This window comes from Gadus chalcogrammus, chromosome 16 (assembly GCF_026213295.1).
Source record: "Gadus chalcogrammus isolate NIFS_2021 chromosome 16, NIFS_Gcha_1.0, whole genome shotgun sequence".
In the NCBI taxonomy this organism is placed as follows: domain Eukaryota; kingdom Metazoa; phylum Chordata; class Actinopteri; order Gadiformes; family Gadidae; genus Gadus; species Gadus chalcogrammus.
Window position 1 is genome coordinate 3,149,518 of NC_079427.1, and position 25,315 is coordinate 3,174,832.

Below are 25,315 nucleotides of genomic sequence, written 5' to 3' on the forward strand. Positions count from 1 at the left end.
AACCTAACACTATCAAACTTCTTCGCGTACATTTTTGAGTTTTCTTTGCATGAAAAATATCATTTAAATCCACTAACATGTGTAATCCAGGGCATTTAAAGACGGGGACCAGAAAAATAATTACTTTCTCTCCATTGAAACCCGTTCATATTTTTCGAGCTGTGCTCCACTGGAAGGGGCGTGACTTGGCCACTCTTATACACGCGTGAACAGGCATACCTGTGTGGGCGGAGTCGTGTTCAGGGCCAGTGGTGACGTAGCTCCCGGTGGAGAGGCTGCTGGAGGAGGAGTCGTCGGGGTAGGCCGGCCTACCAGCAGACTGACGCGCAAAAAGGGATCAAAAACACACGGAGAAATGCGTACATAAGGGACAGGGAAACTGATGGATCATCCCACAGACTAATGCCCAATCCCATTTCTACCCCTTACCCCTCCCCCTTGTTCTGAAGGGGTAAGGGGTAAGGGGTAGAAATGGGATTGGGCCTAAAAGTTTCCCAAGACCCAAAGCTCTCATAGTATACAGTGTTTGGATTTCTGCAGATTAATATGCGTACACATTTATTTCAACTAAATTTCTACGATCCTTATATGGGTTGGGGTTCTTCAGTTTTACCCATGAGACACATTCACACAAACAGTCATACAGAGCTCAGTTCAAGTGTAGAAAAATCATTTTGTGCACTTGACGTGCGCTTCAATAAGAGTAATTTCACATCATCGCTCAGTACACAGACACACAAAAACAGGCAGACAAACACACACACACGACACAAAATAAACAGGCACACACACACAAACGCACAGAGCTCAGTTCAAGTGTAGAGAGATCATTTGTGCACTAAACGTGCACGTCAACAGTAAAGTTACATCATCGCTCAAGTGCGCAATTATGAAGCTCAGGCGTAATAAACGTCCTGTCAACAGCAGGGTTATGGCTTAATGACTACTATTAAAGCCATGGACAAATCAAAACAAACATCCAAATATTCAGAACCAGCACGCCTTTAGAGAGAAGCATGGCGTACTCCCACGAGGCCTCGGATGACTGTACGTTAGGCCTCGGATGATTGTTTGTTTGTGACGTGGACCAAATTTCCACCACAGTTACCCGCTCTTAATATCGGCCAAGTGGAGTGCGGAGTGGTAGGCGGCATTGGGAAAGGGTAAAGGGACACCACATTACCCCGGAGTTGGCAGTGTAGCCGCTGCCGACGGAACCCGGAGACACGGAAGAACCGGACGACCGTCCTCCCTGCTCAGAAGGCCCCCAGGACGGCCTTGAGGGACCGGGCTCTGGGGAGATGGAATGTCAACTCAACCTCTTTGTATTCATAAAGAAATGGCATTCTACGATTCACACGCACTACAGAAACACACGCACAGAGCTCAGGTCAGCGGAGTGACTATCATGACATACACTTAGCGTGCAATTCAAAAAAAAGTAATGTTACATCATCGCTCAGCAAACACTGCAAGAACAAACCAAGACAACGTGGCCGGACTGTACCACTACCCACCTGTCTCAGGGGGCTGTTCCAGCTGCCTCTTCTTCCAGGACAGCTCAGTGGAGAGCTCTGAGTCGGGGAGGGGGCTACAGACGGCAGACGTCTCCTCTACGTGGGTCAGCAGAGCTCCAGGTCTCTGGTGTCTGTCTCTCGACCTAGGGGCCCCTACTGGGGCGAGGGGCTGCTCAGATGGCCCCCAGGAGGGCCTGGAGGGATCGGGCTCTGGGGAGATGGAGTGTAAACTCAACCTCTTTGTATTCACGAGACATGGCATTCTACGAATCACACGCAATACAGAAACACGCGCACAGAGCTCAGGTCAGCGGAGTGACTTTCATGATATACACGTGACGTGCAATTCAAAAAAAAATAATGTTACATCATCGCTCAGCCAACACACACACACACACACACACACACCAAGACAACTTGGCCGGACTGTACCACTACCCACCTGTCTCAGGGGGATGTTCCAGCTGCCTCTTCCTCCAGGACAGCTCAGTGGAGAGCTCTGAGTCGCTACAGACCGCAGACCTCTGCTCTACGTGGGTCAGCAGAGCTCCAGGTCTCTGGTGTCCGTCTCTCGACCCAGGGGCCCCTACTGCGGCGAGGGGCTGCTCAGACGGCCCCCAGGAGGGCCTGGAGGGACCGGGCTCTGGGAGATGGAATGTAAACTCAACCTCTTTGTATTCATGAGACATGGCATTCTACGAATCACACGCACTACAGAAACACACGCACAGAGCTCAGGTCAGCGGAGTGACTTTCATGACATACACTTAGCGTGCAATTCAAAAAAAAGTAATGTTACATCATCGCTCAGCAAACACACACAACCACTAGGGCTGTAACGATACACCAACTCACGATTCGGTTTGTATCACGATTTTTGACACACGGTTCGATACATCCCACGATTTTTTTAAATTGAAATAGCTTTATTCAAACACTTGTATAACAATTAACTTAATGTAACATTTAATCACAAATAATTTGGAACACTGAACAGAAAGAATACTACTAAAGTTTAGCTAAATGAATGAATAATTAAACCAAAGATTGCAGTTGGAGGAGGCTTGCAGGTAGGCAAAAACCCTCAACTAGTTTAGTGGTTTAGTCAAATATCCTATTAGCGCTTCTTATTAGACTATGTAGCTTAAATAATGACATAATCAGGCCGTATAGAATGCAACATGCAGGGCTCCAGAGTGCGCCTAATTTGTAGTGCGACCAAATATTTTATTTTGGTGCACCGGTGCAACTGAAAGTTGATCTGATATAATTATTATTATTTTTTTTTTACAGAGCAGTCTATTCATAATATTGTAATGACCACGGAAGAGGCAGTGAATGAAGTATTGATTAGACATGATTTATTAGATACCTAATAAACCGTTGGAACACGCAACGCCGGTAAACTATGAAGGTATTATTGTAGCAAAAGTCTTTAGCACCTGTAACTGCAGAATTTGAATGCGTACACTAAAGTCACAGTAAATTGGAAGTCGTATATATTTATTTTGCATGTGTACTCTAAAGTCACAAGTGTGTAACAGTACATTTGTAGTCGTAAATATTTTTTATACCTTGTAAACACAAAATAGGGTCTACGAGTACGCAAATCTGTGTTACAGGTGCACAAATCCTTTTGCTACAATTATTGCAGCGCAGTTGGTGCAAAACACATTCGCACACCCGTGTTTCATAATCTGAGAACATGCCCAAAAGGTGTGCATTCGTAAACCCAAATTTGAACTAATGCATCAGAAGTTGCACATCTGTGAAAAATTTCCTCACAAATAAAATTATAACGAACACCATGTTAATTCAGCATTTTAACAAATCCATTCTACAACTGCTCGAATCTGCTCCTGCAAGTCTCAGCTGTGGGTTTTTTTGCAGGCTGGTATGCACCACGTCTAGGTGGTAAAAGTGTAGCAAAAGTATTCGTATCCGTAGATGCCAGAGCGTCCGTGGGCGGGACAAAATAGTCCTGCCCATAATTTCCTAATCCAATGAAAATCGCCGGCAGGGATGCATTTCTCAAATTACGCTGGGACCCACTGCGTGCCAGCCATGGAGCTATAAAGATCACAGCATACTCTGCGGCGCGGGATACGTTTCTTTCTGGAGAAGTGGAGAGGGTGTCCTACTGAACGGCGGTGGGTAATCCTACATTATGTTAAATTAAATGACTTAGTTCAAGTGAATTCCCCCCAAAGTATTTCATTAACATGCCGCAAATGTCCTTGTGCATGTATTTTAATGGTCTCCATAACATAAGTTCAGAAATGTTAATGCATTTTTTATTCTACAAATTTTATTCTACAAAATCACCTCCATAGTCGGAAAACCAAATCATAGGCTAGATTCACCTGAAATTATTCAAATGGATGCTTACAACTTACCACATTGAATAATATTTTTATATTTATTTTTGACTTGGCCCCATGTTCGTAGGAGCAAACATGGGGCCCCACATATATGGGGGTAAAAGGGATGATGATACATAGTATTTTTTAGACAATATGCAGAATCTTTTCACTTACGAATTAACACGGCCGGCTATTTTTTGCCAGCACGCCACACTAGTCATATTACGGGCAACCGTGTTCCCCTTGGCTGTGATTTGAACTTTTAATTCCTCGTAGGAGTTCATACTAATACACCGCTCCCGTGCGATTTATTTTGCATAAGGGCGAGTCAAATGACGCGAGGAACGCCCCTTTTATGTAAACGCGCATTGAACCTAAAAGCGGAAAACCTGGTTCAACTAATTTAATCTAAAGTGAGTGTCGTGGTACCATTTAACTCTGATTGAGAGTTGCGGCTCTGTCGAGCCAGGTTTTCCCAAGAAAGCCTGGGTATGTTCAGCGAGGTGCGTGGTATACCCCCCAGGGTCTTACTGAAGGCATTTATTTAATGGTCAAAATATTATTAATTAGTGGCGTAGATATCGACGGTGCAACCGGTGCAGCTGCCCGAGGGACTAGACGCCGTCAGCCCCCCCCCCCCCCCCCCCGTCAACAACTCACAACTACCGTGCACCATAAATACGTGCTGGTGCACCCAAATTAAAAATTTTGGCGCCCCAGTGCACCCAAGGAAAAAGTTAGTCTGGAGCCCTGACATGTTTAATAGCCTAACTTTCGAATAGTTAGGAAAAACATGAACGTCTGAACGTCGCAATAACGAGGCATGGTGTTACAAGTAGCGCATGTGTGTGCACGAGAATGGCAGTGTGTGTGTGTGCGTGCGTGCGTGCGTCGTCAGCGAGTGAGTGGACGAGCGAGGAGAGCGAGCGGTAACGCGCGTGTCCAGTGAAGAAACGAACGAGTCCGGTAGAATAAAGAATCCCGTCAATAATCGGTGGCCGCTTCATTCCGACCTATAAGCAGACCAACTGCCGGTCAAATCACACAAAACACTAGAGACAGGGATCACACAGGCTATTTTTTTCGCACTTGGCCCACTATGGATAAATGTCGTTCATATCGCATACGAGGACTTCGACGGCTGTGGAGAAATGCAATCCTCCGTAGCAACGGCGAGCTGTCATCACAGAGAGGGCATCTCGTCTCTGACTTACGGCATCGATAAGAGCGGGTGGTGTCAGCAGAATATTGTTTCGACTAATTATTAGCAAATTTCAATCTGACCGGAGAGTTAGAAAGGGCGTATCGCGCTTCTGCCTTCTCACACCGCGAGACAGGTTCGTGGCTTTGAGTGTCGTGATTTCGGTTTCGATGTGCATATCGTTACAGCCCTAACAACCACACACAGAACAAACCAAGACAACGTGGCCGGACTGTACCACTACCCACCTGTCTCAGGGGGCTGTTCCAGCAGCCTCTTCCTCCAGGACAGCTCAGTGGAGAGCTCTGAGTCGGGGAGGGGGCTACAGACAGCAGACCTCTCCTCTACGTGGGTCAGCAGAGCTCCTGGTCTCCGGTGTCTGTCCCTGGACCTAGGGGCCCCTACTGCGGCGAGGGGCTGCTCAGATGGCCCCCAGGAGGGCCTGGAGGGACCGGGCTCTGGGGAGATGGAATGTAAACTCAACCTCTTTGTATTCACGAGACATGGCATTCTACGATTCACACGCACTACAGAAACACACGCACAGAGCTCAGGTCAGCGGAGTGACTTTCATGACATACACTTAGCGTGCAATTCAAAATAAAGTAATGTTACATCATCGCTCAGCAAACACACAAACACACACAGACACACAAAGAACAAACCAAGACAACTTGGCCGGACTGTACCACTACCCACCTCTCTCAGGGGGCTGTTCTAGCAGCCTCTTCCTCCAGGACAGCTCAGTGGAGAGCTCTGAGTCGGGGAGGGGGCTACAGACAGCAGACCTCTGATCTACGTGGGTCAGCAGAGCTCCAGGTCTCTGGTGTCTGTCTCTGGACCCAGGGGCCCCTACTGCGGCGAGGGGCTGCTCAGATGGCCCCCAGGACGGCCTGGAGGGACCGGGCTCTGGGGAGATGGAATGTAAACTCAACCTCTTTGTATTCATGAGACATGGCATTCTACGAATCACACGCACTACAGAAACACACGCAGAGCTCAGGTCAGCGGAGTGACTTTCATGACATACACGTAACGTGCAATTCAAAAAAAAAATAATGTTACATCATCGCTCAGCCAACACACACACACACACACACACACACCAAGAAAACGTGGCCGGACTGTACCACTACCCACCTGTCTCAGGGGGCTGTTCCAGCTGCCTCTTCTTCCAGGACAGCTCAGTGGAGAGCTCTGAGTCGGGCAGGGGGCTACAGACAGCAGACCTCTGATCTACGTGGGTCAGCAGAGCTCCAGGTCTCTGGTGTCCGTCTCTCGACCCAGGGGCCCCTACTGCGGCGAGGGGCTGCTCAGAAGGCCCCGAGGACGGCCTGGAGGGACCGGGCTCTGGGGAGATGGAATGTAAACTCAACCTCTTTGTATTCATGAGACATGGCATTCTACGAATCACACGCACTACAGAAACACACGCACAGAGCTCAGGTCAGCGGAGTGACTTTCATGACATACACTTAGCGTGCAATTCAAAAAAAAGTAATGTTACATCATCGCTCAGCAAACACACAAACACACACACACACACACACACACACACACAAAGAACAAACCAAGACAACTTGGCCGGACTGTACCACTACCCACCTCTCTCAGGGGGCTGTTCTAGCAGCCTCTTCCTCCAGGACAGCTCAGTGGAGAGCTCTGAGTCGCTACAGACCGCAGACCTCTGCTCTACGTGGGTCAGCAGAGCTCCAGGTCTCTGGTGTCCGTCTCTCGACCCAGGGGCCCCTACTGCGGCGAGGGGCTGCTCAGAAGGCCCCGAGGACGGCCTGGAGGGACTGGAGGGACCGGGCTCTGGGGAGATGGAATGTAAACTCAACCTCTTTGTATTCATGAGACATGGCATTCTACGAATCACACGCACTACAGAAACACACGCACAGAGCTCAGGTCAGCGGAGTGACTTTCATGACATACACTTAGCGTGCAATTCAAAAAAAAGTAATGTTACATCATCGCTCCACACACACACACACACACAACCACACAACCACTAGGGCTGCAACGATACACCAACTCACGATTCGGTTTGTGTCACGATTTTTGAGCCACGGTTCGATACACGATTTTTTTAAATTTAAAAAGCATTTTATTTAAACACTTGCATAACAATCAACTTAATGTAACATTTAATAACAAATAATTTGGAACACCGAACAGAAAGAATAATACTACTAAAGTATAGCTAAATTAATAAATAACCAAAGATCGCAGTTGGAGGATGCTTGCAGGTATGCAAAAACCCTCAACTAGTTTGGTGGTCAGGTCAAATATCCTATTAGCGATTCTTATTAAGCTATGTAGCTTAAATAATGACATAATCAGGCCGTATAGAATGCAACATGTTTAATAGCCTAACTTTCAAATAGATGGGAAAAAACATGAACGTCTGAACGTCGCAATAACGAGGCATAGTGTTACGAGTAGCGTATGTGTGTGTGCGAGAATGGCAGTGTGTGCGTGCGTCGTCAGCGAGTGAGTGGACGAGCGAGGAGAGCGAGCGGTAGCGCGTGTGCCTAGTGAAGAAACTTACGAGTCAGGAAGAATAAAGTACCCATCCTGTCAATAATCGGTGGCCGCTTCATTCCGACCTATAAGCAGACCAACTGCCGGTCAAATCACAGAAAACACTAGAGACAGGGATCAACCAGGCTATTTTTTTTGCGCTTGGCCCACTATGGATAAATGTCGTTCATATCGCATTTGAAGACTTCGACGGCTGTGGAGAAATGCAATCCTCCGTAGCAACGGAGAGCTGTCATCACAGAGAGGGCATCTCGTCTTACGGCATCGATAAGAGCGGGCGGTGTCAGCAGACTATAATTTAGACAAATTAGCAAATTTCAATCTGACAATTTGACCGGAGAGTTAGAAAGTGCGTATCGCGCTTCTGCCTTCTCACACCGCGAGACAGGTTCGTGGCTTTGAGTGTCGTGATTTCGGTTTCGATACGCATATCGTTACAGCCCTAACAACCACACACCAAGAACAAACCAAGACAACGTGGCCGGACTGTACCACTACCCACCTGTCTCAGGGGGCTGTTCCAGCAGCCTCTTCCTCCAGGACAGCTCAGTGGAGAGCTCTGAGTCGCTAGAGACCGCAGACCTCTGCTCTACGTGGGTTTGCAGAGCTCCAGGTCTCTGGTGTCTGTCTCTCGACCCAGGGGCCCCTACTGCGGCGCAAGGCTGCTCAGATGGCCCCCAGGACGGCCTGGAGGGACCGGGCTCTGGGGAGATGGAATGTAAACTCAACCTCTTTGTATTCATAAAGACATGGCATTCTACGAATCACACGCACTACAGAAACACACGCAGAGCTCAGGTCAGCGGAGTGACTTTCATGACATACACGTAACGTGCAATTCAAAAAAAAATAATGTTACATCATCGCTCAGCCAACACACACACACACACACCAAGAAAACGTGGCCGGACTGTACCACTACCCACCTGTCTCAGGGGGCTGTTCCAGCTGCCTCTTCTTCCAGGACAGCTCAGTGGAGAGCTCTGAGTCGGGGAGGGGGCTACAGACAGCAGACCTCTGATCTACGTGGGTCAGCAGAGCTCCAGGTCTCTGGTGTCCGTCTCTCGACCCAGGGGCCCCTACTGCGGCGAGGGGCTGCTCAGATGGCCCCCAGGAGGGCCTGGAGGGACCGGGCTCTGGGGAGATGGAATGTAAACTCAACCTCTTTGTATTCATGAGACATGGCATTCTACGAATCACACGCACTACAGAAACACACGCACAGAGCTCAGGTCAGCGGAGTGAATATCATGACATACACTTAACGTGCAATTCAAAAATAAGTAATGTTACATCATCGCTCAGCAAACACACACACACACACACACACACACACACACCACACACACACCACACGGCCGGATTGTACCACTACCCACCTGTCTCAGGGGGATGTTCCAGCTGCCTCTTCCTCCAGGACAGCTCAGTGGAGAGCTCTGAGTCGCTACAGACCGCAGACCTCTGCTCTACGTGGGTCTGAAGAGCTCCAGGTCTCTGGTGTCTGTCTCTCGACCCAGGGGCCCCTACTGGGGCGAGGGGCTGCTCAGATGGCCCCCAGGAGGGCCTGGAGGGACTGGAGGGACCGGGCTCTGGGGAGATGGAATGTAAACTCAACCTCTTTGTATTCATAAAGACATGGCATTCTACGAATCACACGCACTACAGAAACGCATGCAGAGCTCAGGTCAGCGGAGTGACTTTCATGACATACACTTAGCACACTTAGCGTGCAATTCAAAAAAAAGTAATGTTACATCATCGCTCAGCAAACACACACAACCACTAGGGCTGCAACGATACACCAACTCGCGATTCGGTTTGTATCACGATTTTTGACCCACGGTTCGATACATCCCACGATTTTTTTTTATTTAAAAAGCATTTTATTCAAACACTTGCATAACAATTAACTTAATAACAAATAATTTGGAACACTGAACAGAAAGAATACTACTAAAGTTTAGCTAAATGAATGAATAAATAACCAAAGATTGCAGTTGGAGGAGGCTTGCAGTTAGGCAAAAGCCCTCAACTAGTTTGGTGGTTTAGTCAAATATCCTATTAGCGATTCTTATTAAGCTATGTAGCTTAAATAATGACATAATCAGGCTGTATAGAATACACCATGTTTAATAGCCTAATTTTCAAATAGATGGGAAAAAACATGAACGTCTGAACGTCGCAATAACGAGGCATAGTGTTACGAGTAGCGTATGTGTGTGCGAGAATGGCAGTGTGTGCGTGCGTCGTCAGCGAGTGAGTGGACGAGCTGTAACGTGTGCGTCTAGTGAAGAAACGAACGAGTCCGGTAGAATAAAGTACCCATCCTTTCAATAATCGGTGGCCGCTTCATTTCGACCTATAAGCAGACCAACTGCCGGTCAAATCACACAAAACACTAGAGACAGGGATCACACAGGCTATTTTTTTTCGCGCTTGGCCAACTACAGATAAATGTCGTTCATATCGCATATGAAGATTTCGACGGCTGTGGAGAAATGCAATCCTCCGTAGCACCGGAGAACTGTCATCACAGAGAGGGCATCTCGTCCTAGACTTAGGGCATCGATGAGAGCGGGCGGTGTCAGCAGAATATTGTTTAGATAAATTATTAGCAAATTTCACAATTTGACCGGAGAGTTAGAAAGGGCGTATCTCGCTTCTGCCTTCTCACACCGCGAGACAGGTTCGTGGCTTTGAGTGTCACGATTTTGGTTTCGATATGCATATCGTTACAGCCCTAACAACCACACACCAAGAACAAACCAAGACAACGTGGCCGGATTGTACCACTACCCACCTGTCTCAGGGGGCTGTTCCAGCTGCCTCTTCCTCCAGGACAGCTCAGTGGAGAGCTCTGAGTCGCTACAGACCGCAGACCTCTGCTCTACGTGGGTCTGCAGAGATCGAGGTCTCTGGTGTCCGTCTCTCGAGCCAGGGGCCCCTACTGCGGTGAGGGGCTGCTCAGTTGGCCCCCAGGAGGGCCTGGAGGGACCGGGCTCTGGGGAGATGGAAAGTAAACTCAACCTCTGCTTTGTATTCATAAAGACATGGCATTCTACGATTCACACGCACTACAGAAACACACGCAGAGCTCAGGTCAGCGGAGTGACTATCATGACATACACGTAACGTAACGTGCAATTCAAAAAAAATAATGTTACATCATCGCTCAGCAAACACGCAAACACACACACACACACCCACACACAAAACAAACCAAGAAAACATGGCCGGACTGTACCACTACCCACCTGTCTCAGGGGGCTGTTCCAGCAGCCTCTTCTTCCAGGACAGCTCAGTGGAGAGCTCTGAGTCGGGGAGGGGGCTACAGACCGCAGACCTCTGCTCTACGTGGGTCAGCAGAGCTCCAGGTCTCTGGTGTCTGTCCCAGGACCCAGGGGCGCCTTCTGCTGCGAGGGTCCGAGACCCAAAGACATCCTCCGGCCCTGAGAAACACAAAGATATTAAACAACAGCTTTGATTCAGGATTTTGTCCAAAGCGACTCACAACAGGTGTATTAAACCATGAAGATAAAACCCAGAAAATGCAAGAATCATGCACGGGCATGCAAGTGTTATTATATTGCCATCTAAAATCGTCTTACTAGTTGCCATGTATGCATTTTTTATCCAGGTCAACTTTAAGTGAATTCAGAGCCATGTCATTAAGAACAGACTACAGAAACACAGAGCTCAGTTCAGCGGAGAGACCATCATTACATACACTTAACGTGCAATTCAATTAGTGTAATGTGACGCACACTTTTCATCCAGGGAAACTTCAGAGCCATGTCTTTAAGGAGCAGGAAGGTGTTGGAGCAGTGTCTCCCAACCTTGAGGTCAGGACCGCAGTCTTGGGGGTTATGTCTTACATTTGGATAGGGCAATCCGTTTATCATCCTGCCGTACATTGACCTCCAGTTAGCCTCTCGACCTCCCAGTCGGACTCCTCTCTCCAGCTCAGCCCCTCACCTGTGGCCGTCAGGCTGCGCTCGCCCGGCGTATCCACCTCCTGGATGACACTCAGCTCGTGTTGCCCCGGCAACGTCACCATTGCGCCGAGCTTCACGCGGGTCAGTGGGGGCCTCTGGGCCCGAGCTGCTTCCCAGGACTGGGAAGGCAAACCGCCACGCAGAGGGCCAGGATCTGGAGCAAAGGGAAACAAACAACAAACAGATGTAGGACATAACACGCACACAGATAACATGGAACACACTGTGGCACTGTTCCATGAGCTTCTCTAATCGACACGGAAGCCAACTTGCACGGCAGTGAAGGGAAAGATAAGCTAGATAAGAGATACAATGTGCTTTTGTTAATCCTACACAGGAAAAAGGGGAATCAAGTACTAATTTCCCCACCACAAAATCAAAGAATTTCTATGAACTGCTCGAGCCAAGCTCTGGCCCTAGGCTAGCCACGACCTAGCCAGGATCTAGGCTAGCCACGACCTAGGCTAGCCAAGACCTTGGCTAGCCACGACCTAGCCAGGATCTAGGCTAGCCACGACCTAGGCTAGCCAAGACCTTGGCTAGCCACGACCTAGCCAGGATCTAGGCTAGCCACGACCTAGGCTAGCCAAGACCTTGGCTAGCCACGACCTATGGTTGGCCAAGACCTTGGCTAGCCACGACCTATGGTTGGCCAAGACCTTGGCTAGCCACGAGCTAGCCAGGACCTTGGCTAGCCACGAGCTAGCCAGGACCTTGGCTAGCCACGAGCTAGCCAGGACCTTGGCTAGCCACGAGCTAGCCAGCACCTAGCCTGCCCTAGGCTAGCCAGGCCCTAGCCTGCCCTAGGCGGAAGCCAGCACTAAGCTGGAGCTGGTGAAAGAAGAGTGTGGGGGACTCACCGCTGGCAGGAGGAGCTGGGGTGCAGGGGGCTGGCTGGGGTTGCTCCTCTAGGTGAGACAGAGAGCCCCCGTGAGACTCCTCGATGGCCCTGAGCAGAGAGGACAAGAGGCTCAGCCGGCTCCGGCCCTCCTCCTCCTCGCCCGCCGCCGGCGGTTCAGCTACCGGACAAGACCGTGGGCCCTGGACCAACAGTCAAGTCCATTTAATTATAAAAACACATTGCACGTCGCCCACACCATATCAAATAGTCTCACATTTAATATATCGCCATAGAGAAAAAGTTTAAAAGGCAGAAAGGGGTTAAAAAGGAGTCCAGCGAAGGAGCAGAACTAACATGATGGAAGGTCAGTCTATGAGCAGTCTTAAATTAGTCCTCGTTTCTCATCAATACTCTATTTTCAGCAGGTTATCTAGGCGTTAGAGGTAAAAGGTTGAACCCACTTGTGTCTCCGTGTTGATCAAAGCCTGCAGTGCCTCCCTCTGCCTCCTCATCTGCTCCCTCTGCTCTTCATCATGTCTCTTTTGCTCCCCCTCCTCCTCCTCCTCTCTTTGCTGCTCCTCCCGTCTCCGTCTCTCCTCCTCCAGCCTGCGTTGCTCCTCGTGCCTCTGTTGCTCTTCCCGTCTCCGTCTCTCCTCCTCCAGCCTGCGTTGCTCCTCGTGCCTCTGTTGCTCCTCCCGTCTCCGTCTCTCCTCCTGTGTGCATCTCTCCTGCTCGGCCTTCCTCCGACTCTCCTCCCCCCATCCCTGGTGGGCCTCATGGCTGCATCTCTCCGCCTCCCTTCTCCGTTGCGCCTCCTCTTGCTCCCGGAGCTGCTGCGCCACCTCCTCCCTCTGCTCCTGCGTCCGCCGGCAGGCCTCCAGCAGCTCAAACCTCTGCCTCTCCACATCTCCTTTCCCAGCGAGTCGGGAGCTCTGCCGCACACCTGCGGTGACACTCTCTGCTGTCCCGAGTGGACGGTGAGTGAAAGGGTTCGGGGCGGCCGGCGGCGACCTCAGGCTCTCCGGGAGGTGGCCCGTTGCCCGCTCCATGATGCTGTCGGTCAGCCAGGCTGAGAGGCCTGCTCTACGGGCAGGAGGAGGCCCGTTTGCGTCGTCCTCCGGCGAGCCCCGGGGGAAGCGAGTCGGGTCTGGGGTCAGGCTGGGCGCTGGACGCAGGTCGGGGCGACGGGGCGGCGGAGGGGTCCTCCAGGCATCCGACCGCAGGACGGGGATCTCTCCCGGGGCCGAGGCTGGCATTGCACGCTCAGTGGGGCGGGGTACAGGGGCCGGGGGGGTGGCCACCGGTACGGCGGTCTCAGCCGACAGACCGAGAGGAGGACGGGGGGCGAGGCCTGCGGGGGGCCCTGCGGGGGGCCTGGGCATGATGCCCGCGCTGTGGCGGATCCGAAGCGCCCGCTGGTACTGCTCCAGACGCTGCCGGGCGACCGCCACCGACCGCTGGTGGACCCTTCAGCAAAACAAAATAAGCATCATAGCACACCAAAAAGAGGTATAAACCATGACCAGGCTGGCTATAGAGTAATACAATTGTTTAAACTAATTTAATTGTACTTGAGGTAAATGCAGACTGAGGAATGGACACATACCATACACATCATACATATCATACATATCATACATACCATACATACAGAACAGTATAAACTCTTCAAGTGACTTTAACTGTCTGTTTCGGCAGGCAGTCACACACACACACACACCTGTTCTGCTCCAGGAGGCGCCGTTGGTGCTGTCGGATGCGGCTGCTTTGATCTTTCCCCGTGGAGCCCTCGAGCTGTGGGAACAAGATAAGCAAGATGTCTTTATTATAGACAGATAGACGCAAGATGGTTGTGACGGCCCCGAGCCGTCTTGCTTCCTCGTTTCTGCTGGCCTCCGTTCTCCTTCCAGGGAAGCTGAAGGCCTGGCCCCTCCCACCTCGGGATTGAACTCACCTGCCGGAATCCTTCATAATATAGGGGAATCTAACATGGCCTCAATCGCTCCCACCTGAAGTGCTGTGGTGACTGCCTGACACCCAACAGGGTTTTGTTTGGGTTTTTGGTTCTGTCCCTTTAGCTTTTGTTGCTTACTCTTAGTTTAAATGAACATTTAGTTTAATATCACTCAAACACCACACTACTGATTACTGATTTATTGTTTACAGTTAACTTTGATATTCAATGAATTAAACATTCTGAATTAAACATAACGGTCTGTCTGGACCAGTTGTGCTCTCAAACTAGCTGGGCACAACTGTGAAGTGGTTTACTCCAAGCGGAAAGTTTGTTGCTTGATCACCAATCTCTGCAGTCTAGCTGAAGGAATCCAAACCCCCAACTGCCCTTTTATGATATGCATCATAAAATCACTATCGTCTCCTATAAATCTCCATTGAATTCCTGACTCGTGGCTGTAGTAATAAGAATAAAGATTTACACAGCGTGACCCAACCCTGCTTTCACCCCCTTACGTTTAATTCTACCCTCTTGACATCATAAGCATCCACCAAGATGTATTATCGATATGATCAGCCAACCAGACTGCCCAGTGGACTGTAGCAAGCACAAGTTGGAACTGACGTAGCCATCATTCACCTGGGATTGTGTTTCCCAGGACAGAAGATAAAATGGAGGAACGTTTGTTCTGGAAGGCCTTACCTCAGAGGCAGCAGGAGGAGGAGGAGCGGCAGGTACTTCCGGTTCCTGAAGAGAGACGTCCTGGTTGACGGCGGCCTGCATGTCCTGCCTCTCCCGCTGGGCGTCCCGCAGCATGGCCTCCAGCCGCGACTTCTGCTCCTCCAGGTCCTCCAGCAGAGCCATCTGCTGCCGCTTCTCCCGCTCCAGCGCCGCCTCCTGGAAGCCGCGAGGAGGACCCAGAACACATCAGAGCCCCTCTGGGACGGGGAGCTCATGTCCCTGTGAGGTGGTGCGATTGTGTGCCTGCGTGACAACCAAGTCCGACTGAACACCGTTGGCTTTCTGCTCTCTTAGGTTATTTTGGGCCGGTCAAAATTCTTCCTATTGTCCACAAACAATGTGCTCGCGAAGGCTACAGCGGACGTGTTAACTCCTGAGAATAACCGACTGGGAGAAACAAGTTTTTCCCAACGTCTCTGGTTAAAGAAGCTTGAGTCTACCTCCTCCTTGCCTAGCCGACCCTGTAGTGTGTGTGCGTGTGGTTAAAGGCTTGTCCCAGCTGGCCCGAGTCAGTCTGATTAGACTCAGGGAATGCCCATGCTGCGCCACAGCTGTGGTGCATTGAGCAATCGATGCACACAAGATAAACCAGCCACTACCACACACATAACAGGATGAAACATATGGAGTGCATGGATTATTTTACCACCATCATAGTTTATTCAATATCAACCTGAGAAATGGTTAGGTTCTGAGGAAGGTGTCTATAAGCCGTCTCCCTAGCCTGGTTTCACTGGGTTGTAAACTGCCATCCCCTGGGCCCACCCATAGATGGAAGCCTGAGCGGCGGGTCTAACGAGGTAACGATGCACCACCTAATGTGAATTAACTCTCCATCAATCCAAGTGCATTTGAGCGCAGAAGCGTATCTGCAGGAACTTGTCTTTATGTGGCTCCTAATGCAAAGCACTATAGGGTTGGGAGGGAGCTATACAATTAAACATACCCTTCTTAAAATAACATACAACGTTTAAACACACATTTCATTCCTCTGGTTAAGGGGAGGGTTGTAATGTTGAAACATACCCTTTCCTTCCACTCATACATCCTGCTGGAGAGGACCTCTGGAGGGAGTGGTGCCAGCACAGACTCCTCTCCCGTGGTCTCCAACACTGCTTACACACACACAAAACAAACACACTTTAAATATCTGCACTGAATGGAGAATAAATGATTAACGAAGAGCAAACAAACAAGACGAGGCAAATCTCTGGCACGTACTGAGCCTTGCATACCTGACAGCCAAAACCACTCCAACCGGTCCCACCTTGGGTTTAATAAAATGTGTTTTTATAATCATCAAATTACCCCGGTTAGATTCTCACCTGCAGTCCGATGCTACTAATGTCCTTCCCTCCCTCTATTTGAACCAATTAACTGTCTCCCTTCACTGTGCTGTCCAAAAGGGAACAAAAGCCCCTCAAATTGTATAAAAATGAAAAAGCATATTGATAATAAAAACATTGATGATCAAGATAATGCGAGCGACTTTGCACACCTCCCTCCCCCCCACCCGACGCACCAGGGGCGGGCTCCGGGGGGAGCAGTGGGCTGGAGGCCTCTCTCCCGTGCTCCTCCACGGACAGAGACCCCGTGTCGATGGAGGAGTCCCTCTCTGGTTCTTCATCCGGCCGGACCGGCGGCTGACAGGCCGCGGCAGAGGAGATGAGGTCGGGTTCCTGGGGGTGGTCCCTGCCCTGGTCCCACCCCTTGTCTCTCTGGGCCCTGATACGATTCAGGAGTTTCCGCAGCGCCTGTCGATGGGCCGGTTGGGGCGGTTCCACTGAAAATCGAGAAATAAACAAAAGGGGTTCAGCTCATGGCGACAGATGATGGAGGAGAATCATTTGGAGCTTGAAACCCTCGATTCTGTTAAACGTCGTGTCTCGACAGGAGCCATGTCTGTCCCGAATCAAAATTAGGACTTTCTCACAGTCCCAAGCATGCTCCTCAGGATGAACAACAGTGACCAATGCTGTGTTCCAATACCCGTACTATCCGTACTTACTAGCCAAATTTTGAGTACGTAGTACATTCCAATTCAGATCCGGCGAAAAGAAGTATACTTCAAGGACCCGGATGCCGTACTCAAAACGGGCTAATCGTGAAGTGTGGATCGAAGGACACTCCCCGTACTCAACGGCAGCCATCTTAGCTACATAGCGGAAGAGGCGGAGCCAGGCTGAGCCAAAGTCGGCACATTTTCCACATAGCCTGCATTAATAGAGTCATTTTGTAGTTTTTATAGCTGCTAGGCGTAAAGAGTTCACCGTTCAAAGCGGGATGTTTATTGCGGGGGAGGAGCCGCGGCGGCAGTCGGGATCGTAATTTCCGGTTAGTGCACCACGGAGTACTCGATTTGGAACAACACTGACATCTGAAAAATGTACGTACTCAGTGAGTACGGATAGTACGATAGTATACTTCCTTTAAGTATACTCATGGAAGTAGTACGGGTATTGTAACACGGCACAAATGACTTACAACAATTGACATTATAATGTTCCTATACTTCCAAAATGGAGGCAGTCTTTGCGATGTGAAGTCATGACGCACAAGCCCTATAGACGTGTCCCCTTCACCTCGCGCTGTAGCCGGTCCTGGGTGCTGCCCGTTGCCACGGTGACCGGCCTCGGTCTCCGGGGTGACCTCCGGGGGAGTGTCCTCGCCGTCGTCCACGGTTACATCCAGCTCCTGGTCCTGACTGGAGGTGGTGGATGGAGCCGGCAGGGGCTCCGGGACCAGCTGGAGAACCAGGTCACCCTTCACCCCTGAGGAGGGGAGGGGAGGGAGAGAGAGGGAGAGAGAGGGAGAGAGACGGAGACAGAGACAGAGAGAGAGACATCAGGCTTAGAAGGAGGGCTATGCTCATTTGGTCAAAAGGAAAACGCCTGACAGGATTGACGTGTTAAACACAAGCCTCACTCCTCTCCCCGGTGTACATGTCCTCGAAGGCGAACTCCATGTCCCTCTGACCGTCCTCCCGGGCCTCCCGCCGTCGGTGGAGGGGCTGGAAGATCTGCGCGGGCATCTGGGCCACCTGCTGCCTCCGCCGCAGCAGCTCCGTCTGCTGCATGTGCTCCAGCTCCACCACCAGGCGCTCCCGGTCCTACCGCACACACTCCGTTATAATGTAACACACCACGCATAGCTACATCCTCATACCGTATGGACCTACCACACACACCGTTATAATGCACACCACGCATAGCTACATCCTCATACCGTGTGGACCTACCGCACACACCGTTATAATGTAACACACCACGCATAGCTACATCCTCATACCGTGTGGACCTACCGCACACACCGTTATAATGTAACACACCACGCATAGCTACATCCTCATACCGTATGGACCTACCGCACACACCCCGTTATAATGTAACATACCACGCATAGCTACATCCTCATACCGTATGGACCTACCGCACACACCCCGTTATAATGTAACATACCACGCATAGCTACATCCTCATACCGTATGGGCCTACCACACACACACCCCGTTATAATGTAACATACCACGCATAGCTACATCCTCATACCGTATGGACCTACCGCACACACCCCGTTATAATGTAACATACCACGCATAGCTACATCCTCATACCGTATGGACCTACCGCACACACCCCGTTATAATGTACACCACGCATAGCTACATCCTCATACCGTATGGGCCTACCGCACACACCCCGTTATAATGTAACATACCACGCATAGCTACATCCTCATACCGTATGGGCCTACCGCACACCCCCCGTTATAATGTAACACACCACGCATAGCTACATCCTCATACCGTATGGGCCTACCGCACACACCCCGTTATAATGTAACATACCACGCATAGCTACATCCTCATACCGTATGGGCCTACCGCACACCCCCCGTTATAATGTAACATACCACGCATAGCTACATCCTCATACCGTATGGACCTACCGCACACCCCGTTATAATGTACACCACGCATAGCTACATCCTCATACCGTATGGGCCTACCACACACACACCCCGTTATAATGTATTTTTCATTTTTATACAATTTGAGGGGCTTTTGTTCCAGTTTGGACAGCCCAGTGAAGAGAGACACTTAATTGGTTCAAATAGAGGGAGGGAAGGACATTAGTCGCATCAGACTGCAGGTGAGAATCTAACCGGGGTAATTTGATGATTATAAAAACACATTTTATTAAACCCAAGGTGGGACCGGTTGGACTGGTTTTGCTGTCAGGCATGCAAGGCTCAGTACGTGCCAGAGATTTGCCTCGTCTTCTTTGTTTGCTCTTCGTTAATCACACACCACGCATAGCTACTTCCTCATACCGTATGGGCCTACCGCACACACCCCGTTATAATGTAACATACCACGCATAGCTACTTCCTCATACCGTATGGACCTACCACACACACCCCGTTACAATGCACACCACGCATAGCTACTTCCTCATACCGTATGGGCCTACCGCACACACCCCGTTATAATGTAACACACCACGCATAGCTACATCCTCATACCGTATGGACCTACCGCACACACCCCGTTATAATGTAACATACCACGCATAGCTACATCCTCATACCGTATGGGCCTACCACACACACCCCGTTATAATGTAACATACCACGCATAGCCACATCCTCATACCGTATGGGCCTACCGCACACACCCCGTTATAATGTAACACACCACGCATAGCTACATCCTCATACCGTATGGACCTACCGGACACACCCCGTTATAATGTAACATACCACGCATAGCTACATCCTCATACCGTATGGACCTACCGCACACACCCCGTTATAATGTAACATACCACGCATAGCTACATCCTCATACCGTATGGACCTACCGGACACACCCCGTTATAATGTAACATACCACGCATAGCCACATCCTCATACCGTATGGGCCTACCGCACACACCCCGCTATAATGTATTTTTCATTTTTATACAATTTGAGGGGCTTTTGTTCCAGTTTGGACAGCCCAGTGAAGAGAGAGGGTTAATTGGTTCAAATAGAGGGAGGGAAGGACATTAGTCGCATCAGACTGCAGGTGAGAATCTAACCGGGGTAATTTGATGATTAAAAAAACACATTTTATTAAACCCAAGGTGGGACCGGTTGGACTGGTTTTGCTGTCAGGCATGCAAGGCTCAGTATGTGCCAGAGATTTGCCTCATCTTGTTTGTTTGCTCTTCGTTAATCACACACCACGCATAGCTACTTCCTCATACCGTATGGGCCTACCGCACACACCCCGTTATAATGTAACATACCACGCATAGCTACTTCCTCATACCGTATGGACCTACCGCACACACCCCGTTATAATGTAACATACCACACATAGCTACTTCCTCATACCGTATGGACCTACCACACACACCCCGTTACAATGCACACCACGCATAGCTACATCCTCATACCGTATGGACCTACCGGACACACCCCGTTATAATGTAACATACCACGCATAGCCACATCCTCATACCGTATGGGCCTACCACACACACACCCCGTTATAATGTAACCTACCACGCATAGCTACATCCTCATACCGTATGGACCTACCACACACACCCCGTTATAATGTAACATACCACGCATAGCTACATCCTCATACCGTATGGGCCTACCACACACACCCCGTTATAATGTAACATACCACGCATAGCTACATCCTCATACCGTATGGACCTACCACACACACCCCGTTATAATGTAACATACCACGCATAGCCACATCCTCATACCGTATGGGCCTACCGCACACACCCCGTTATAATGTAACACACCACGCATAGCTACATCCTCATACCGTATGGACCTACCACACACACCCCGTTACAATGCACACCACGCATAGCTACATCCTCATACCGTATGGACCTACCGGACATATAGATAGTTAGAATACTCATAATGTACATATATACCACGCATAGATATAATACTCACAATGTACATATATACCACACATATACACATAGATATAATACTCAATGTACATATATACCACACAGATATAATACTCATATTGTACATACTGTATATACCACATTGAAATAATACTCATAATGTACATATATACCACCACATATACACATAGATATAATACTCTTAATGTACATATATACCACATAGATATAATACTCATAATGTACATATACAGTAAATTGATTGTATATATATACAGTTTTTCACACTTCCCTTTTCCCACTGTACTGCAGGTCACCTGTGAATTTCTCCCAAGGGGGATTAATAAAGGACTATCTTATCTTATCTGATATACCTACAAAAAAATCTAGCATGCAGGGGTTGAAAGTTGTTTACAATGATGCTATGCGCATCCTTTTAACAGTACCCAGAGGGGGCAGTGCCAGGCAGATGTTGGTCACTGCAGGAGTGAGCACATGCCATGCACTCCTAAGAAATCTTATGTTTAAATTTATGAAACGATTGGAGGAATCTTGGAGTAGTATCATTGTGGCACTTGTCGATCCCACTCTGGCCTGTGCTCGCTATACTGAAATGTTTGTATATGAACTGACTTTTTATATTTTTGTATTAAGATTCTGTATTAATCTTGTGCTATTTATGGACCCGAGTCTGAAATAAAGTTTTCATATTCATCTACCAAACAGATAAACATAGTTATAATACTATTAAAGTTATAATACCGTATATACACATAGAGGAAGAATGTGAGGATGTCATTTCGATGCCCGCGTGCCTTTTTACTCTCCGTATAATTTACTATGTGCATAATATTTGCCCATAGCGGGCAAACTCAAATAGTTCTCCAAGTATTGAGTGACGACTGAATGACTGTAATGACTGGATAGTAAGTAGCATTGCTATCGTTGATAGCAATGCTACTTGAGTCAGTAGCATTGCTGACTCCGCTCACCTGAGTCAGCTGTTCTCTCTTCAGAGCAGACCTCCCTCGGAGACGCGCCGTCTCCTGCCGCTCCTCCCGCTGGCGCTCCGCCTCGCTCCCCCGCTCCAGCAGCCTCCGGGCCTCCTGCTCCGCCTCCTCGTGGGCGTCCGGCTGGGGGGGGGCGTGCGCATGGGGAACAGACCAGTCGGCTAATCAGGACGAGGCAAACAGGAGAATGTGCTTTATGGCCAATCCACTGTTTCCACGGCTAGAATGCTGCATTGTGTTGTCGTTTGATATCCTTCAATGCTGCCGTTTTCTATTCTGGGATCATGTTGCCTCTCGGTTAAGGGGATCAGATGCAGAGTTCGGAACCAGATACGAGCTGGTTTCGAGCCAATGTGAGGTGCTGTGCTGTTCTTGCTGCATGCAGTGTGAACAAGATCTGAGCTAACCCAAGCAGTGTCTCAAGTATCGGGGACAACACTCACTTCCTGATACTGGGGCCGTCCTTCTCTGCCAATAGGTTCGGGGGTGAGTAAACCCAGCTTTGTAATTGGTGGAATATTAAATCACCTGAGTAGCAGCGACCTCCCTGTCCACGGTGGGCTCCGGGCAGTGATGGTGCGTTGCTGAGAACCCACTGACGTTAGGTCTCCCAGCAGGAGGCCTGTTCTCCTCCATGGTCTGCTCACACAGAGGAAGAAATGATTCAATCATGCAGCATTTCCAAAGACAAACGTTGGCCGAATGTAATAAACGTCTGTTGTTTGATTTTGTGACACGTGTTTTTTGTGTTTGTTGTGAACGGGTAACCGTGGAACGGTCGGCGTCACCTCCATGGGGTGGGGAGGAGGTGGGGGGAGGCTGGCCACCCAGGCGGCACGCTCCCGCTCTGCCTGCAGGGCCTTTCTCCTGGCGTCAGCTGGACTGCAGACACACAACACGACCAGTGGGTCAGACCACCAACACGGTCCAAACCGATTAGCTAGCATAGTATAAGATAACGTTCATCTGGGTGGAATTTCAGGCACTGCAGGAGCAACATTGGCAAAGACAAAAACTGTGCCAGTCAAAATAAATAAAACAAACAAAATGACGACATCTCCACAATACATACACCTCTGGGATCAGGATATACAGCTGGCTAATTGGGATTGAGTAATACTAATATAGTGCAGTAAAAAGCGTTAGTAATGAAGTGTGTGTAAAGTAGGCAGTGGCTATTCGTACGGCGACCGAGCTTGTCACGTGACCGCACTTGACCTATCAGTCTGCTCGGCGCTAACCCTAACCGGGCCGACCGTAATTTTAGTAATTGATTATAGTAATCAAGTAGTAACCCTAACCCTAACCAGCCGTGAAAATAGACTAATGCAGTATTCTTACGGCGCGCCGTACGAATAGCCTAATTGCTATTCTTACGGTCGCCGTACGAATAGCCACTGGGAAAGAAGTAAAGTGAAACAACTTTACAGAATATATCAAATATCTATAACACTCTATGAAGGAGCAGACTAAGACAGAAATGGTAATTAATCAATCCCTGACCAGAAATTCTTGGATTATTAAGGCTAATAAATAACCCAACAAAATGGTGGTTCTCACCGGTTGTGCTCCTGCTGTTCTCGGTGTCTCTGGGACGTGAGCTCCTTCAGGGCTTCTCTGTAGCGCTGCTTGGCCTTCACCTGGTTCTCCTCAGCGTGCTGGGCCATGGCCTCCCAGTCGGGCTCCTTGAGCAACACACACATACGTTCAATTTAGACCAGGGATGGGCAACTGGCGGCCCGCGGGCCGCATGCGGCCCGCATCCTCACTCAGTGCGGCCCGCAACCTCACTCAGTCAGGCCCGCACATAACAAAATAAATAATAATAATAATAATAATAATAATTGATCGAGTTACAGAAAACTCGGTCAAGAAAGATGAGAAGAATTCATAGAATTCGAAGGCAAACCCATGCGTCTAGTTTGCTTAGAAGCGATAGTCATTAAAGATATCCACTTAAGTCGCCACTACAACTACTACAACTGCTTGTTGGGTTTGAGTTCATTGAGTTGTTGCACTTAATGTTGGGCCAGTGTTTTTCAGTTTTTTTACTTCATTGAATGATGATGTATGTGAGCCCTTTGCACTGATAAAAATACTGACCATTCATGTGGCTGTTTGAGCATGGAAAACATGAAATGAATGTATGTTGGTTCAATTAACATACCGTACATAGGTTATGATTCTGGATGATTTTTTAGGTAGTGGCAACCCCCAAAATGCACCAGAATACAGGAAATCATATCTACCAAATTCAAAATTGTGTAGCTTCTCTCAGTTCACGTTTAGTTGAAGTGTGCAGTCATGTGGCCCTTCGATGGTTATGATGAAAAATGTGGCCCTCTTTATCATGAAAGTTGCCCATCCCTGATCTACAGTGTTAATGGGGAAGCTGCCGGTATTGTGATGCAATGCCGTGGCAAGAACATTTTTGTTATGCATATTTTGTGCAAATGCACACCGTTTTTTCATTGTCATGTGTGTAGTTATACAGACTGCATATTTATTTTATTTGCATACACACATTTTTGCTTTTGCCTACACACATCGTGTATACATATGCAAATTTATCCGGCTTTCTTGCCTTACAGTAAAAATAAAAAGTATCAAAACGTAATGAAAAGGCGATAAATAACACATAAAATAAATATGTTTTCCTTTAAATGTAATTTATTTTCTTTAATCTTGAAAGGAGTAATTGTTGAATAAATAGTTTCCCCATGGGAACAATAAAGTTATTTTAAGTCTTAACCGTAAACAGTTTTTCTTTGGACAAAAGCTTAATCGCTAAAAGTAAATTACAGAATTACAGAAGTTGTTTAAAAAGCGGAAGACTCATGACATCTTCAGACGGGACGCCCCGACTCACGTTTTCCTTGGCGCTGCGGTGGCCCTGTCCTAGCAGGCGGAGGCTCTCCTCGTACAACCTCTGCAGAGCTTGGATCTTCTCGCTCTGCTGGAGCTCCCAGTCCTGCCGGAGCTCCTCGGCCAGCAGCTGGAGCTCCTGCTCCCGTCTCCTCTGCACATCGGTCCTGATGTGGAGAGCATTGGCGCGTGCCTGCTCCCGCACCTGCACAACAGAGAGGACCAGGGGTCTCATTTATAAAACTGTGCGTGGGATCGTTACTAAAAGTGTACGTACGCCCAAAAGCCAAGTTTTGCGTGCGCCAAAAAATATTCAGATTTATAAAACCCTGCGTACGCACACCG

General features: G+C 49.0%; 1 protein-coding gene across 5 annotated transcripts in view; it reads right to left on the reverse strand.

Annotated features, from left to right (window-relative positions):
* The window catches only part of cep295 (centrosomal protein 295), a 35,113-nt gene that overhangs the window by 7,625 nt on the left and 2,173 nt on the right, over positions 1 to 25,315 (reverse strand). Inside the window, exons 2-28 of one of the 5 annotated variants that reach the window (XM_056610577.1) lie at positions 24,975 to 25,175; positions 23,666 to 23,790; positions 22,894 to 22,987; positions 22,634 to 22,744; positions 22,088 to 22,228; positions 18,088 to 18,271; positions 17,745 to 17,933; positions 16,685 to 16,945; positions 16,189 to 16,274; positions 15,124 to 15,318; positions 14,185 to 14,258; positions 12,926 to 13,931; positions 12,484 to 12,664; positions 11,604 to 11,777; positions 10,883 to 11,077; positions 10,429 to 10,629; positions 9,008 to 9,217; positions 8,555 to 8,764; positions 8,131 to 8,331; positions 6,687 to 6,896; positions 6,222 to 6,431; positions 5,781 to 5,990; positions 5,330 to 5,539; positions 1,960 to 2,160; positions 1,518 to 1,727; positions 1,184 to 1,293; positions 220 to 319 (exon numbers count right to left, since the gene is read on the reverse strand). In XM_056610577.1, coding sequence (XP_056466552.1) covers positions 220 to 319; positions 1,184 to 1,293; positions 1,518 to 1,727; positions 1,960 to 2,160; positions 5,330 to 5,539; positions 5,781 to 5,990; positions 6,222 to 6,431; positions 6,687 to 6,896; positions 8,131 to 8,331; positions 8,555 to 8,764; positions 9,008 to 9,217; positions 10,429 to 10,629; positions 10,883 to 11,077; positions 11,604 to 11,777; positions 12,484 to 12,664; positions 12,926 to 13,931; positions 14,185 to 14,258; positions 15,124 to 15,318; positions 16,189 to 16,274; positions 16,685 to 16,945; positions 17,745 to 17,933; positions 18,088 to 18,271; positions 22,088 to 22,228; positions 22,634 to 22,744; positions 22,894 to 22,987; positions 23,666 to 23,790; positions 24,975 to 25,175 — 5,500 coding nt within the window. The remainder of the gene's footprint in view (positions 1 to 219; positions 320 to 1,183; positions 1,294 to 1,517; positions 1,728 to 1,959; positions 2,161 to 5,329; positions 5,540 to 5,780; positions 5,991 to 6,221; positions 6,432 to 6,686; positions 6,897 to 8,130; positions 8,332 to 8,554; positions 8,765 to 9,007; positions 9,218 to 10,428; positions 10,630 to 10,882; positions 11,078 to 11,603; positions 11,778 to 12,483; positions 12,665 to 12,925; positions 13,932 to 14,184; positions 14,259 to 15,123; positions 15,319 to 16,188; positions 16,275 to 16,684; positions 16,946 to 17,744; positions 17,934 to 18,087; positions 18,272 to 22,087; positions 22,229 to 22,633; positions 22,745 to 22,893; positions 22,988 to 23,665; positions 23,791 to 24,974; positions 25,176 to 25,315) is intronic. The other 4 variants (XM_056610581.1, XM_056610578.1, XM_056610579.1 and 1 more) reach the window with 4 other exon arrangements.